At 42.0% G+C, this 14,814-nt stretch overlaps 1 protein-coding gene across 1 annotated transcript; it reads right to left on the bottom strand.

The window, feature by feature from the left end:
• Positions 1–334: 334 nt before the first annotated feature.
• SLC46A1 (solute carrier family 46 member 1) lies at positions 335–10,145 on the bottom strand. Its single transcript, XM_075589280.1, has 5 exons — positions 9,753–10,145; positions 7,356–8,208; positions 5,479–5,562; positions 2,734–2,890; positions 335–2,393 (listed from the first exon to the last, which is right to left on the bottom strand). The coding sequence occupies exons 1-5, from the start codon at positions 10,020–10,022 to the stop codon at positions 2,336–2,338; spliced, it is 1,422 nt and encodes a 473-aa protein (XP_075445395.1). The 5' UTR covers positions 10,023–10,145; the 3' UTR covers positions 335–2,335.
• Between the last annotated feature and the right edge of the window lie 4,669 nt (positions 10,146–14,814).

The following is a 14,814-nucleotide window of genomic DNA, read 5'->3' as shown; positions in this document are numbered from 1 at the left end:
GGGCCAGCAGTTCCCGTTCAACTAATGCTCTGGGGAGCAAGGACGCACAGAGGCTTTCCATCTGCCCTACTGAAATCCTGCCGCAGAGCCATCAGCAATTCTACCCCTGTGAGGACATCTGTTCCAGTCATTTGAGGCGTTGGGTAACATATCCCAAAACTGCTTGTTTTAACTGCACTGATGTACGCACAATACTCACCCAATAATTTGTTCATGTTAATATAATTTTGTAATTGCACTATGAGCGTTGTGCGCTGTGTCTTTTTTGTATTACAATGCATTGGCTGTAACTTATCAACTACAGTGTTTCTGCCCATTGTAAAGAAAGAACCAGTTCAGCCATGAAAGCCTTTATTTCCAATGAGAAAAACATAGGTGCAAAATAAGTTGTGATTGGCAACAAAGCACACACAGTTGCAAATTGTATTCACCTGAAAGCTGCATCAGTTCTTACTCCTATTAGATACATTTTCAAACATACATACCAGGTACCGTACCTATAATATTGCTATGGGTCACTATTAAGTTAGCTGCTTACGTGATTTCATTATTCCCATCACACCTAGATTGTAGTATTAAGCATTATCGGTCTTTGTGTTTGCATAAGAGGGGGAAGAGGGGGAAAAACTGGAGTGTGTGGTAAAATTGTATGTTAGGTAGTGAAATGTACAAAGTTCTAATTTTTTTTTTTTCATTTTAGAGAGAAAAAAAAAGTTTAAAAAAGCAAAAAATAACAACATAGAAATACGAAAATATGAAACTATAATGAAAAGAAGCACTAGCATTGCTTGATTTAATAACTCATAGGCAGTTGTGAAGCAGGAAAGAATCTGTGTCCCGAACTTGGAACAAAATAGTACAGAGGTGCCGCCTGCAGCACTTAATGTACAGTACAAATAAGCCAGTCGTTACATTCATACACCCAACTGGCACAAATGTTAATAAAAAATAAAAATGCCTCCTCCATTATAAAAATCACAGAACTTGTGCATTACATGTTATATAATGCACATAGAATGGCAGTGCCGATACATGATAAGAAAACGGATGCTTAAAGAGGTAATACAAGCCGGCGGATTTTTGTGCAATTTTATTTATGCAGCATTGAAGCAGGGTGTATCCGGAACTGAACCCCATTCATTTCAGCTCCAGGGACCTCTGCTTCCGCAGATACGTGCCTACGAATAGGTGCCGGTAGCAGCTCTCCTCGACTGCCAGGGTTCACAATATGTCCGCTGTTGAAAGTTTTCGCGTCCTGCGGGCCAATAGGAAGCTGCGATGTCATCGGTGGGGCTTCCTATTGACCCATGTGACACGGGAGCTTTAATCTTGAATGCCCAGCCAGAGCAGTTACCGGCGCCTACCTCGGAGGTAAATATCTCCGGACACAACCTGCTTCAATGCTATTAAAAAATAATAATAATAATAATAATATATTGTTGTCTAGGAATGCTCCTTTAACATAAAAGAGAAAAAAAAATTCCCTTAGGAAGCTTTTTTATTAGCACAATATTTTAGCTTGTGCATCAATATTAAAAACATATCCAATTTGTTTTTTTTGCAGGTGGTCTGAAATCCTCATAGATCCTGCCCCTTCGATACTTTTTAAAAGAAGATTGCCGGTATACACTGCACATCAAGTGGTCCTTAGCTTCAAAATAGTCAGGCACGGCTACGGTCACCTTGGTTCAAATGACAACCTGCTTTACCTGCCGTTGATTGGAATGCCACTTAACACAGGATCGTAGGGTGATAACCTATATCAGACCTTAATGAATCTCCCCCATAGATGTGAAGACCCCCTTAATGAGCAGTGCCACATGGGCATCTTGATTGCTGGAATGGAAGAGGAAAATTACTAGATTATGGCTCATATGGTAAAAACCATAATGGAAGTTTAAGTGACCCTGTGCTACTCTTTAGAACTCAAGTGAAAATACTCATTCTTCTATCATTCTTATTACAATAAACATATTGGTCCATATGTACTAAGGAGTGCTATTCCATAAAACACCCTCCCCAGCTCATTCACTTGAATGAGCTATAAAAGGTGTCTTCGGGCGCCGGAAGGGGTCTTATGGAACTGCACTGCTTAGTGAATATGGGCAATTGTCCTAGAATACCTTTTGATCAACCATTTACGGTTTGATTTAATAGCCCCTGGGATGAGCTGCTACTTTGATTTGTGGAAACAGCAGATTTGGAAGTTCCTAACATTTAAGTGAATAATGGCAGACATCACTAAAGCCCACTGTCGTAGGGCACTTCCTGGTGCAAGCAATTGCTCCGCGGTTGATCCGTCAACTCTCCGGAAGGACGTGGGGGACAGACGCTCTCAGGAAATCTCGGAGAATTGACTGTACATTGGTCTCTGCTCACAGACTTCTATCAACCTGATGGCATAAGAGAGATAAAGAACATAATCTCATTATGTCAACAAAGCATAACAGTCATGCAACAACTAGGAGGTGGTCACCCAATATACCCAATGTTTAAATATGTTCGATTTAGCCATTTAATAAGCCACTTTTTTAAATGATAATTTCTTGTTTTTCTATACCATTTTTACAGGTGTTGATTTTTTTGTAAATACACTTAAATTAGCGGCAGTTTCCTCCCAAAAACATTATACTACTTGTGTAATAAACTTTGTATTTGAGGACTTATGTGAATTTTTTTTTTTTTAACTTTTGTAGAAATGAAGATGATTAAGGAAGTGTTAACCACAGTTACCCAATGATTCCTGCTGGGATCAGCAGCAAGGTCGCCCCAAACAGGAAGGGGAATCCCTTCATAAAGCTCAGTGTCACTGGATACAGAGAGTTGAACACTCCCGTGGACAACAAAGACGAAAAACCTTCTACGCAAGCCACGGAGGAAAATAAAGTACCTGGGGACAGAAAATACCAACATGGAGTTAGCAGGGCGCCTGCAGTCATATCATTACAAGAGTTAACACCACAGAGAAAGTTAATAACTTGAAGAAAATTATTTCTTATAGCGCTTTTCTCCCAATGGGACTCAAAGCTCTTCACAATTACAGTATAGCACACAATACTCAGCACATAGGAATTTTACAGAGCCAGTCCCTGACCAGGTGAGCTTACAATCTATGTTTTTGGTGCCTGAGGCACAGGGTGATAAAGTGACTTGCCCAAAAGGTCACAAGGAGCGGACACCAGGAATCGAACCAGGTTCCCCTGCTTCACACTCATTGTTTACAATCAGTGTCAGAGCCACTCTTTCAGCCATTGGGAGGGACATGCACTAAATCACCCCAACTTTAGGCTTTGGCTGAACACGAGGATTTCGATACTGTGACAGTGCCACATAGCCTTGGGTGGCAACATATTGGAAAATGCATTTTTATGGGTTTGCGCACTTCAAAATCACATGTAAAGCTTCAGAAACATAGTAGAGCTGTGTTTGCACATGGATTGTTTCCCTTTCTGATTAAAAATTGAGCGATCATTTGACTTTCAGTAGTACAGTATTGTGTGTGTGTGTGTGTTGTATTGCAAAGAAAATACACAGACAATCTGTTCATACAGAATCATAGTGGCATGGAGATGAACGGGGATAGCTGCAAGGAAGAGGTAGAACCAGTGGCGTCCCCAAAATCAGTCATTCCAACTGCACAATGTCTATCTTATGGCTGAGAGCTCTGGCATAAAAGAGATGATTACCAAGAAAGCATCAACCTTTGTACGTTAAAAACATTTTTAGAGTGACCTGTCTAAAAAGGAGTACTGTACTGCTGATGTTCTTTTTATTGCACTGTTTACATGTTACATTATTTGCTCTCCTGGTTCTTTCACGCCCTGCTAGAAAATGCAGGGATTGTCAGCGCTCTGACCACTGTCCCTCACCCCCTTCTTTTGCCAGAGCTGCTGTACCTAACACATTGGAAGTTCTATACACAGTAGAAGAAGTTGGCTACATAAGTTAAGTCTTGATTATCGATTCTTTAAAAAGAACACAAACAAAAAAACCCCACAACAACAGACAAACATTTCAAAATCAGTTTTATGTTTTCCCTACATTTGGGTGATCAGTGTGCAGTTGCTACGATTCGTCAGATATGCATTCCTCCTCCATATTAGAGAAACAATTAGGAGAGGTATCCTTAACATACAGCCAGAAAATAAAAGTAACGAAACCATTGATTTTCAACCAGTTCCACGGGCACCTATCAGGGTTTTGCGGCCGCCAGGGAGAAAGAGCTGGAACAACTTTGTAGCTATCACAGGCCCGTCGGCTCTCCACGCAGCGGTGACCCGGTGGCTCCTGAGCTCAGCAGCAGCCGCCTGGTCATTGCGCTCCTGCCTATCCCTGCTCCTGTCGGCACTGGAAGTCATGTTCAACTTCCGGCTGACAGGAGGAGGGAGCTCCACCCCGGCGCAGCACCGCAGGCCCCAAGATAAGAGCACGCACTCTCTGCAGTTTTCACTGTAAGGATTTTTACAGCACGCCAGCAGCTCCCTTATAACCCCCCCCCCCCCCAAAATGAGAGAGAGATAGAGGGGGAGAGTGTGTGTGTTTGTAGAAGAGAGGGGGAGATGGAACATATGTGGGGTAGGGGGGAGAGTGTGAGAGAGCATAAGGGGGGGGGGGGGGAGAGAGAAAAGAGACGGGGGAGAGACGAGAGGAAAGGGTTGGGATTCCCCAGAATTTCACAATCTAATTCTGGGGTTCCTTAAAAAAAAAAAAAAAAAAAAAAAAAAAAGAAGAGGAGGAAGAAAGAAGGTTGAAACGCATTGAACAAAAACGAACTCACAAGCCACAATATTGTTCAGACAACTTTGCAACAGTTCTTCTAATTCTCTGACTCGGGAAAAAGAAAAGACAAAAAACGCGAAACTTTGAAAGCTGCCGTCTTGGTTACAGATGTTAGAGTGCTTATATTTTTTTCATCCCCTTAGAAAAAAAATATTAAAAAGGTGCCCTACATTAGAATTATTTGGTATGCTTTGGACAATAGCTAGTCCTGAGAGGCAGCTGTGAATGACCAGTCTATTAAGACTTCTTCCTCTATTAGAGAGGTAAAGAGAACGTTTGCAGAGATAGTGTTAGGACTTGCGGCAAGAGGGCTCACCTGGACGAGGTCTGCAAGCTCACAGTGCTTTGGCCAAAGAATTTAACTGTGACTCTCACTTATGAGAAAAAAAAAACCAGATAAGTATTTTAACTATGATTTGTCATGTTTATGAGAATTAGGGCTCTGTTTATACATTGTCAAAGACCCAGTGATACGCCCGTTTGACATAGGTGTATATGGTGTGGTGGGTCTGGGTTTTGACCTTAGGGGCATGTTGTGTATGCTTTGGACATTGTTTCAAGTCTACGTCTGCACCTACAGCCTGAAACCAATTTTGCCAGCTGCTCTTTTCTGTAACGTCCTATCAGAGTCTACTAACTTACTCATCATCACATCTTGAATGTCAAAAGTAATCTCTGTCCGTGTCCAGTGTCTCTTACCTTGTTCTCCCTCATCTACTAGCTTGGACAGCTTGGATCGAATTACTGGAGTTGTTACCATAGCAAAGAACCTGAGTCCATATCCTTAAATAGAAAAGAACATTTTAGTGAAGTGATCTTGTGTTTTGTTTTTTACCTGCAGTAGCCATCAAGCTCCACCTCGGCTCTGAACTCCAAAAATGCCTAATGAAATGTTGCAAATACAAGCACCGGATGGGGTTTCTTTAACCATGCCCACATTTATTAGGCACAGCAGGATTAATAGACAGAAACATGGTCTCCTCTCTGATCAAAAGTGAAATAAACCTAAGAGGGAAAGATGTTTTGTGAACAAAGAACATCAGGAGACTGTTAAAAGGGGCAATTCCGAATGGCAGTGACATGTTTAGGGGATTACAGAGTGATTGATGCCTTTTAAACGAGTGCTTTTGTGTCATATCTCTGCATGTCCAACACGAGTTAGCACAAACAAAGCTCACTCCTACATATATTATTATCTCTCTAATTAGGACAGTGTGAAATAAGGGTAGGGAAATGTAATTGATAAACTCTCACCTTCAGAAGCCCAGAAGAAAAGTAAACCAATAGTTCCTTTTTTTTTTTTAAAGACAGATTGTAAAAAATTTAACAAACTGTTCTAGGTCAGCTAACAGAGATTACCCTTTTTCAAGTGAAGGCTTCTTACTTTTGTAGTTCATGTTGCTGTATGGTTGATAAATGGGAGTATCGTTGTGTAAATCTCATTCTGTGCCTGCAACAACTTTACAGTAGCAAACTGACAAGCAGCATAGCTTTGAAGAATCAGATATGTAATGACTAAACATCATCTTACTGCTTCCAATTAAAGTTCAAGTGAAAACCAGCTTTGACGCTAGTATTGCCTAATTCAGGTACAATTCCCAACACCTTGTGAAAGTCACATTGTCCTGTATCCGAAACAAGATAATATAAATATCTCCATGTATGGATCTCATCACTAGCTAGGACATGACAATCAACTGAAGTGACAGTAAGCTCATCAGGGAGTGCAGCAACTGCTGTGCTCCAGACAGAATACTGTATAGTGTTTAATTGTGGTGTGTGTATGTATACACACACATTGTTGTGCATAGCGCTGGTCTATGCAAGATATAACAATTGACCTTTTAAAGTACAGTATGTATGTTATGTCAACACGGACAGTTATATGTACTGTAGACTACACATTTCATGTAAAAATCTCGGAGAGTCAAAATATTCGTTTTTGCTGAAATTGGGATATACTGGAGATGATGTCTGAGAACAAATTAAATTATAAATGCAAGTGGGTAGACATTTTGACTGTGTTTAGATGTCAAGAAGACAGCAAACTGATATTACAAAAAAAATTGCACTAGTATGGTGCCTTTTGCAAGTTCCAAAGTGCAGGGAAACAGTTTCAGGCAAGGAGACTCCTGCTTGAGCAGCCAACACAACATAGAGAAACAAATTCTTCAAAATAAAGATCCCCTCTACGACAGAGGTACAAAGCACATCTCTACTCAAGTTCAGAATGCAATTCTTCCTTTATTGTGACAGTCAAGAGCAAAGGAGAAACTGCTCTTGGCTGCCACAACAAATGAAGAATTGCATTATGAACTTGTGAGCAGAGATGCGATTTGAACCTCAGTCCAAGTGGAGACCTTTATTTTGAAGAATTTGTTTGCCTTTTTGCAACATACAGACGTTTTCCCATTCACAAGATATTTGAACCATTAATGCACAAGTTATATTCAGCAAAAGCACAGTAAAGTTCTGCACTGAGCCATCTGAAGTTGTTTATTGTAATTGTGTGTCTGTATGTAATTATAATATATACATATATTACACACACACACACACACTCACACACACATCACCTGTAAACATCAGTGGAGTGGTGGCAGCTACGGAAATGACAATTAGGCCTGAGATATTAGAGATGAATCCTATCTCTGCTACCCAGCTATCTGCCAGGCAGAACTGGAAGAGGCGCAGCCCGGCAAGGCTACTGAGGTAGGTAAGGTGCTCAGCCGCTGAACCATAACCAATCAGGTCGGAGTCCCAGCACAGGGGTGAACTGAGCTCATAGATCACAAACAGGTCTTTGGCACCCATGTGTACAGTTACTACCAGCAGAAGGGCTAGAGAGTACAGGCACAGCTTTCCCCGTCTCTTGTTTTCTCCTGGCACAGTGAAGAGGCGAAACACGGACTGGTAATGACGGGACGTAAAGAGCTTGGTTGGCTTCCTGTCCTTCACAGACTCTGTGACGCAGAAGTAAATGTAAATAGCTGTGACCAGGTTCACAGCAAACACTAGCCAGAATGGGTTGATGTAGCCCTGGGCTTTCCGCCAGTGGCCACCGATAATGCTAGCCACCATTCCCGCAATTCCCAGACATGCCTCCAGTATGGCCACTCGGAAGGTGCGCGACTGCCGGTCGCTGACGTCGGAGATGTAAGAAAAGCAGCCGGCAAGGACCATGTTGAAGTCACCTGTGATTCCACAGATGATGCGCCCAAGCAAGAAGTAGCCAACGTGCAGCTTCTGGTACATGACTATAAGGTAGATAGCAGCTTGCAGGGCCAGGCCGATGGCTGGGAGGATGAGGACTGGGCGACGTCCCACGCTGTCGCTCCATGGGCCCAGCAGCATCACAGAGAAGAGCCCAACCAGGAAGCCACCCAGGTTAATGTAAAGGCTCCAGTGGGAGGTCAACTTCTCCACTTCCTAACAGGAAGAAAGCAAGAGCAGGTAAAAAAGATACACGAGACATCAAGACATGGAGAGACAGCAGTTGTCACATCAGAGTTCATTCTGTGCCATTTAATAAATTCCTTCCCCTGAGAGCCCTGTAGTGCAAGGATGTAAAAGTGTCACCGACGTTAGCCTGAATGGCAACTTATGCAATAATACGATTGGGATGGCAATGCGCACATTGCTCTATGTGCATGGGCACTGCATGAGGGGCTGTGTACACCCTGTTCTCACTTTCTTGGTTGTAGTTGTATGAACAGCATCCTCTTTATCTGTAATTGTATCACAGGGATTGCACGACAAGCCAGCTTCTCTCTCTGAGACATAGGCCATGCGTGGACATATCTGGAGGCAGCAAGTGAGTGATGCTCTATACTGCACTCACCTTGTAGCTCCTGAGACTTGCCATTGTGGAAGACAGGGTGGACCATTTGTCCGACCCAGTTTTTGCAGTTCTTAAGAGCACACAAATGGCAAGATGGGTATATGGTGTGCAGTTATGTGTGCTCACCTTGCTTGCACCTCAATATGCATATATGTGTGTGTATTTTCCTAATTAATTATACCCCAGGCGTGGATCGGAAACACTGTATGACATGACAATGGGATAAATGAATCAGGTAAGGGGACCCGTGTAAGATATGCAGATACACCCCTTTTCTATACCCTCCCCCCAGGAATACTAATCCCAATGTTTATGTTTGCACTCCAGAATTGGCTGGTTATACACTGTTTTCCAATTAAAAATGCAGGTCACAGAGCATTCATTTGCTACGCTTGCAAAACACGGGTTGATTCATGCTTACATTATAATGCTTGGTGAGTCACCCTGGCATGTCCCATAGTTGACAGTGGATTCATTTCCAATAAACTTACATTTCAGGCTATAAACAGTTCATTAGATTCAAAAACACAAATCATGGCAGTTTAGATACCCAAAGCACAAACCCACCAAATACAAACAGCCAGTTAAAATTATATCTATGTTAATAATACCACATGTTCCTTTGGGGGTTTACACACACACACAGGGGGCACCGTATCCTCCCCTCACTCTCTGGGATGGAGGTGTTGATGCTATAAGAGGGTGGTATCTGGGGCAGGACAGTGCTGGGTGACCCCTACCCAAGTTGTATGTCTTTATTTATATAGCGCCACTAATGTACATAGCGCTTCACAGTAGTAATACGCGACAATCATAGACATAAATAATAGATCATGGGAATAAGTGCGTCAGACATAAAAGTAACATGTAGGAAGAGGAGTCCCTGCTCCGAGGAGCTTACAATCTAATTGTTGTGCCCCTGCTTGGCTTCCTGTAGCCATTACACACGGCAGGTTCAGCTGCATATTAAGTGCGCTCTCCCTTGTCTCTGCTTGCACCACTGGGGTGGCTGCCTATAAACTGCTCTCTTGTGATGAATCATACTACTAGTAATAACAACAACAACAATAATGTGTATGACGTCCCACCCCCTGTCCCCAGCGGTATAGATGTATACACATGAAGCTCTCACCTGCTGCAGGGGGTCGTGGCTCCCGCTGTGGTTGCTGCAGCCCCCGCCCCGCTCCCTGGTGCCGTTGTACCCGATGTCTGCGCTGATCCGGTCCCAGAGATATTGCGTGGTGAGCGGGCCCTGCAGCGCCAGCGCAAACATGGACAGGAAGATCACCGGTTCCACAGTCACCGCGGCCGGCAGGCAGCAGCGCCACCGGGGCCTCGGGCTATCCGGGCCCTCCTCTCCCGGCTGGGTGGAGACCATGGCGGGCAGGTCGCTGTCAGCCATGCCGGGGAGAGATGCCGGGGAGAGAGCGCTGTACTGTGGCCACAGGCGGGGCCGGGGGAGGGAGCAGAGGCTGACACCGCCCTGATCATCCCGCAGCCCTCCTCCCCGGGCACCGTGCGCTCCCAGCATCACTGCACCATCACTGGCTGTGCTGCAGCAGCAGGTCTGGCCGGATTTATTCATGGTGGGGAGGAGGAGCACTTGTTGGAAGGTTATCTTATCATTACACTAGGGCTACATTTTGACACAAACACTCCTAATGATGCTCAGTCACTCGACAAAGTATTTTCCCAAAGTACTTTCATTGATACCCCCCAATATATATTCCCTAAGTACATTCATTGATACTCCACAATATATTATCCCTAAGTATATTAATTGATACCCCCCAATATATTATCCCTAAGTACATTCATTGATACCCCCAATATATTATCCCTAAGTACATTCATTGATACCCCCCCAAGATATTATCCCTAAGTACTTTCATTGATACTCCACAATATATTATCCTTAAGTATATTAATTGATACCCCCCAATATATTATCCCTAAGTAATTTCATTGATACCCCCCAAGATATTATCCCTAAATACATTCATTGATACCCCCAAGATATTATCCCTAAGTACTTTCAATAATACCCCCAAGATATTATCCCTAAATACATTCATTGATACCCCCAAGGTATTATCCCTAAGTACTTTCAATAATACCCCCAAGATATTATCCCTAAGTTCATTCATTGATACCCCCAAGATATTATCCCTAAGTACTTTCATTGATACCCCCAAGATATTATCCCTAAGTACTTTAATTGATACCCCCCAATATATTATTCCTAAGTACATTCATTGATACCCCCCCAAGATATTATCCCTAAGTATATTAATTGATACCCCCAAGATATCATCCCTAAGTACATTCATTGATACTGAGCATATGGAATTTAGTTATAGAGTGGGGAATCCTTAGCTTGGTGGTGTTAAATGATTCTGAATTCTCAAATCCAAGTGCAATATTTATTCATTTTCCTGAACCAGTCTAAACATAGCAATCACCTGTTTTTCTCACTATCAGCCCAATCTTCTTAGTCCATCATCAACATTAGAACACTGTCTTCATTTTAGCAATATTTACTTTGATTTAGAAGACCCTGTTTGTTCTGTCACTAAGTAACTGTAGAATTAACTGTTTCTAATCTTTTAAGACCTATCACTATTGTATTGTCTTACTAACTATTTAACTAACCTTTGATTCTAAACTCTTGCAACTCAGCAGACATTAAACATACCAAGTGTCATACTAAATGGAAATGAATAAAACAAGATAGATTCTAAGTCACACAAAACATTTCTACACCTGCCTGTCTCCAGACTGATTTCTCTTAATACTAAACTACTTATTTTAACTAGTTACATGTTGAATATATATATGTATATAGACAATATAGCATCTTTATTATTTAGACTTGAAATCATCCTATCTTCAGATACCCCCCCCCCCCAAAAAAAAATATTATCCCCAAATACTTTAATTGATACCCTCAAGATATTATCCCCCAAGATATTATCCCTAAGTACATTGATTGATACCCCAAAGTAAGATCCCTAAGTACCTTCATTGATACCCCCCATATATATTGCCCCTGAGAACTTTCATTGACATTTACCTTAGAACTTATTGACACTAAAAACTTTCATTAATACTTTACAAAATATTGACTCTAAATAACTCCTGTTGACACTCGCCCCGCAAAGCTCAAATCCTCCCCAGTCGTTGTTTGATACTCACTGTGCTGTAAACACTCTTACTGATTCTAACCACACACAGCAACATTCCTAAGTACTGTAGTCCTATTGCTACCCCACATAAAGTATGGTGGCACCGCACCCTTCCCAAACGTTTTAACCTACATAAAACATGAGCTCTAAATACCTCCACTAATGCTGAGCATACAAAACATCGGTCCTTGTGATTGCATTTTGTATGTTCTAGGAAGATGGTCTCACCCTCCCCACAAATCACTAACATACATTATAGGCAAAAGCTGTTAAATTCCGGGCATTATTGAAATCCCTGCTCTCTGATTGGTTAAAATTCCGGGCATTGTCCAATCAGTAATGGCCCGGAATTTTTGACACCTTGACAAGTTTTCCAGGTAATCAGCTTTCAGTTCTCCTCTGGCCTTCAACTCTTCCAGCCACGGCATTATTGGCCAGTAATGCCCTGTTCTTCGGGGATTATTACTTAAGTACAGTATAATAGTGTGTCTTATTGATACAAAACATTGGTCCTTGTTATTGCATTTTGTGTATTCAAGGAAGATGGTCTCACCCTCCCCACAAATCAGTAACATAATAGTGTGTCTTATTGATATTCACTGAATCTAGAACACTAGCCCTAAATACTCGCATTGGTCCTAATCCCACAAAGCACTGGCGCTAAATACTATCATTGACACATGGACCCCAAATAATTTCATTGATAGACTCATCCCATGAAAAGTATGGGTATTAAAGCTGCAGTTCAGTCAATATCCTGCATGTGTGTTTTTTTTAATAAATCAGTTCTGTACTGTGAGAAAATACTTGTTGCATTTTCTTTTTTAAAAAACAACAACTTTGAAAGACAATTTTTTATGTATTCTAATGTAACGAGCATTTTTGTTTCTATAGAAACCCTTTAGAAAGGCACAACCCCTTCCTTTAAAGCTGCAGTTCAGTCTTTTTTTTTTTTTTGCATTTATTTTTTTACTTCAATAGTTTCATGTGGGCAATCTCTAATTAGCTAAAGAACAGTATAGCTGCAGGTCAATTCGTTCTCCATTTATTGATAGGTCGAAATTTGGTGACATATTAAAAGCTGGCATTTGTTTATAATCTGCTTGACTGGCAGTGGAAGCTCATGAATATTCATGAGCAATCCTGCACAGACAAGTGCTAGAGGGAGGGCAGGGCTGACAAAGGGGTGTGCCAGAGCTTGTGACAGGACATGAAGGGGCAGTGCCTTAGCAAATGGCTGTTAAAATAGAATACAAGAAAATTGGTCTTTCAAAGTTGTTTTTTTAAAAACAGAAAATGCTAAAAGTATTTTTTCTTACTACAGAACTGATTTATTAAAAAAAACACACATGCAGGATATTGACTGAACTGCAGCTTTAATGTAACAGGCTCTGGCACACCCCTTTGTGAGTCCTGCCCCACCACAGCCGTGCACGTGCATGAGCACAAATGTATCAGTCATTGCCTGGTCACATGATCTTCCCCCAGAACTGACAGCAGCAGCAGAAAAGGAGAGTAGCTCAGAATTAATTAATTAAACCTTATTCCATTGCACGTGTGTAGTTAATGTTAAATATTAACAACTCATTTAAAATCAAATCTGTATATATAATACTGTAAACAATATGTATATTTAATTTTGTGTGTATGTGAATGTGTACAATTCAATGTGTTATTAAAATTAATAATGGCTTGTTCTTGTATAGCGCTGCTAGTTTTACATAGCACTTTACAGAGACATTTTGCAGGCACAGGACCCTGCAGAGCTTAGGTGTGTATGTATGTGTTTGTATGATATAGATATATATGCATACGCACGCATATACATGCGCACGCGCACACATACACGTGCACACGCACACATATACATGCACACACGTATACATGCGCACACGCACACATATACATGCGCACACGCACACATATACATGCGCACACGCACACATTCATTCGCACACGCACACATACATGCGCGCACACACACATGCACACACATACATGCACACATATACACGCACACAAACATACGCACACATACATGCAAACATATACACGCACACAAACATGCGCACATGCACACATAAACATGCGCACACGCACACATGCGCACACACAAACATGCGTACACGCACACATATACATGCGCACACGCACACATATACACACATACATGCGCACACGCATATACACACACGCACATACATGCGCACACTCACACATACACGCACACAAACATGCGCACACGCACACACAATATATATATATATATATATATATATATATATATATATATATATATATATATATATATATATTATATACTGTGACAGAAACCAGGGGATGGTAATAAATTCCGTATATAGGGCTCCCAGGATACTAGACAGTTTCTATCCTGTTTGGCCTGGGAGTGCAGCCTTATAATACATACACTCCATCCCACAGTTTGGCAAGCGCTGGAACTGAGGGATGAGAGATCCAGACCAGAGTTTGTCTGCTGCCTGATTTCTGTCACCTGTCATGCTAATTAGGAATCAGGTATGAAAGACTGATTTCCTGTTTGCTCTGGTCTCCCCACAAGAGCCAGGAGGCTGGAAGGCTGCTGAACTACAGAGGGGATGAAGCCTCTTCCCCAAACAGGTTCAATCTTTCTGTTCATTTGTGTAAGACTGCAAAAGTACCGTGTTTTGATGTTGGAAGTGGAAAAGCCACTTCCAACCCTGAGTCAGGGATATCTAAGTTAAGTTATCGCTCAGGTGAGCAGCTTTTGTTTTGATCTGTTTTCTGTTGTATGCACTGTGGCAGTCTCAGTGCCTGGGACTGAATAAACCAGGCATAGCCTGTTTAAAGGAACAGTACGTGACGCCTCATCATTTAACCTACCCTAAAAGACCGTGTTCTAAACAGTCCCGGACAAACGACGGAGCCCCGGAGTAAGCCGTTTGTCACATATGGTGGAGAATGCGGGCAGAGCACTAGGGGGTCTGCGGGTTGAAGAACTTTGAGAAAAAA

Source organism: Ascaphus truei, chromosome 3 (genome assembly GCF_040206685.1).
Source record: "Ascaphus truei isolate aAscTru1 chromosome 3, aAscTru1.hap1, whole genome shotgun sequence".
Taxonomy (NCBI): domain Eukaryota; kingdom Metazoa; phylum Chordata; class Amphibia; order Anura; family Ascaphidae; genus Ascaphus; species Ascaphus truei.
This window is presented reverse-complemented; position numbering and strand designations above follow the sequence as displayed.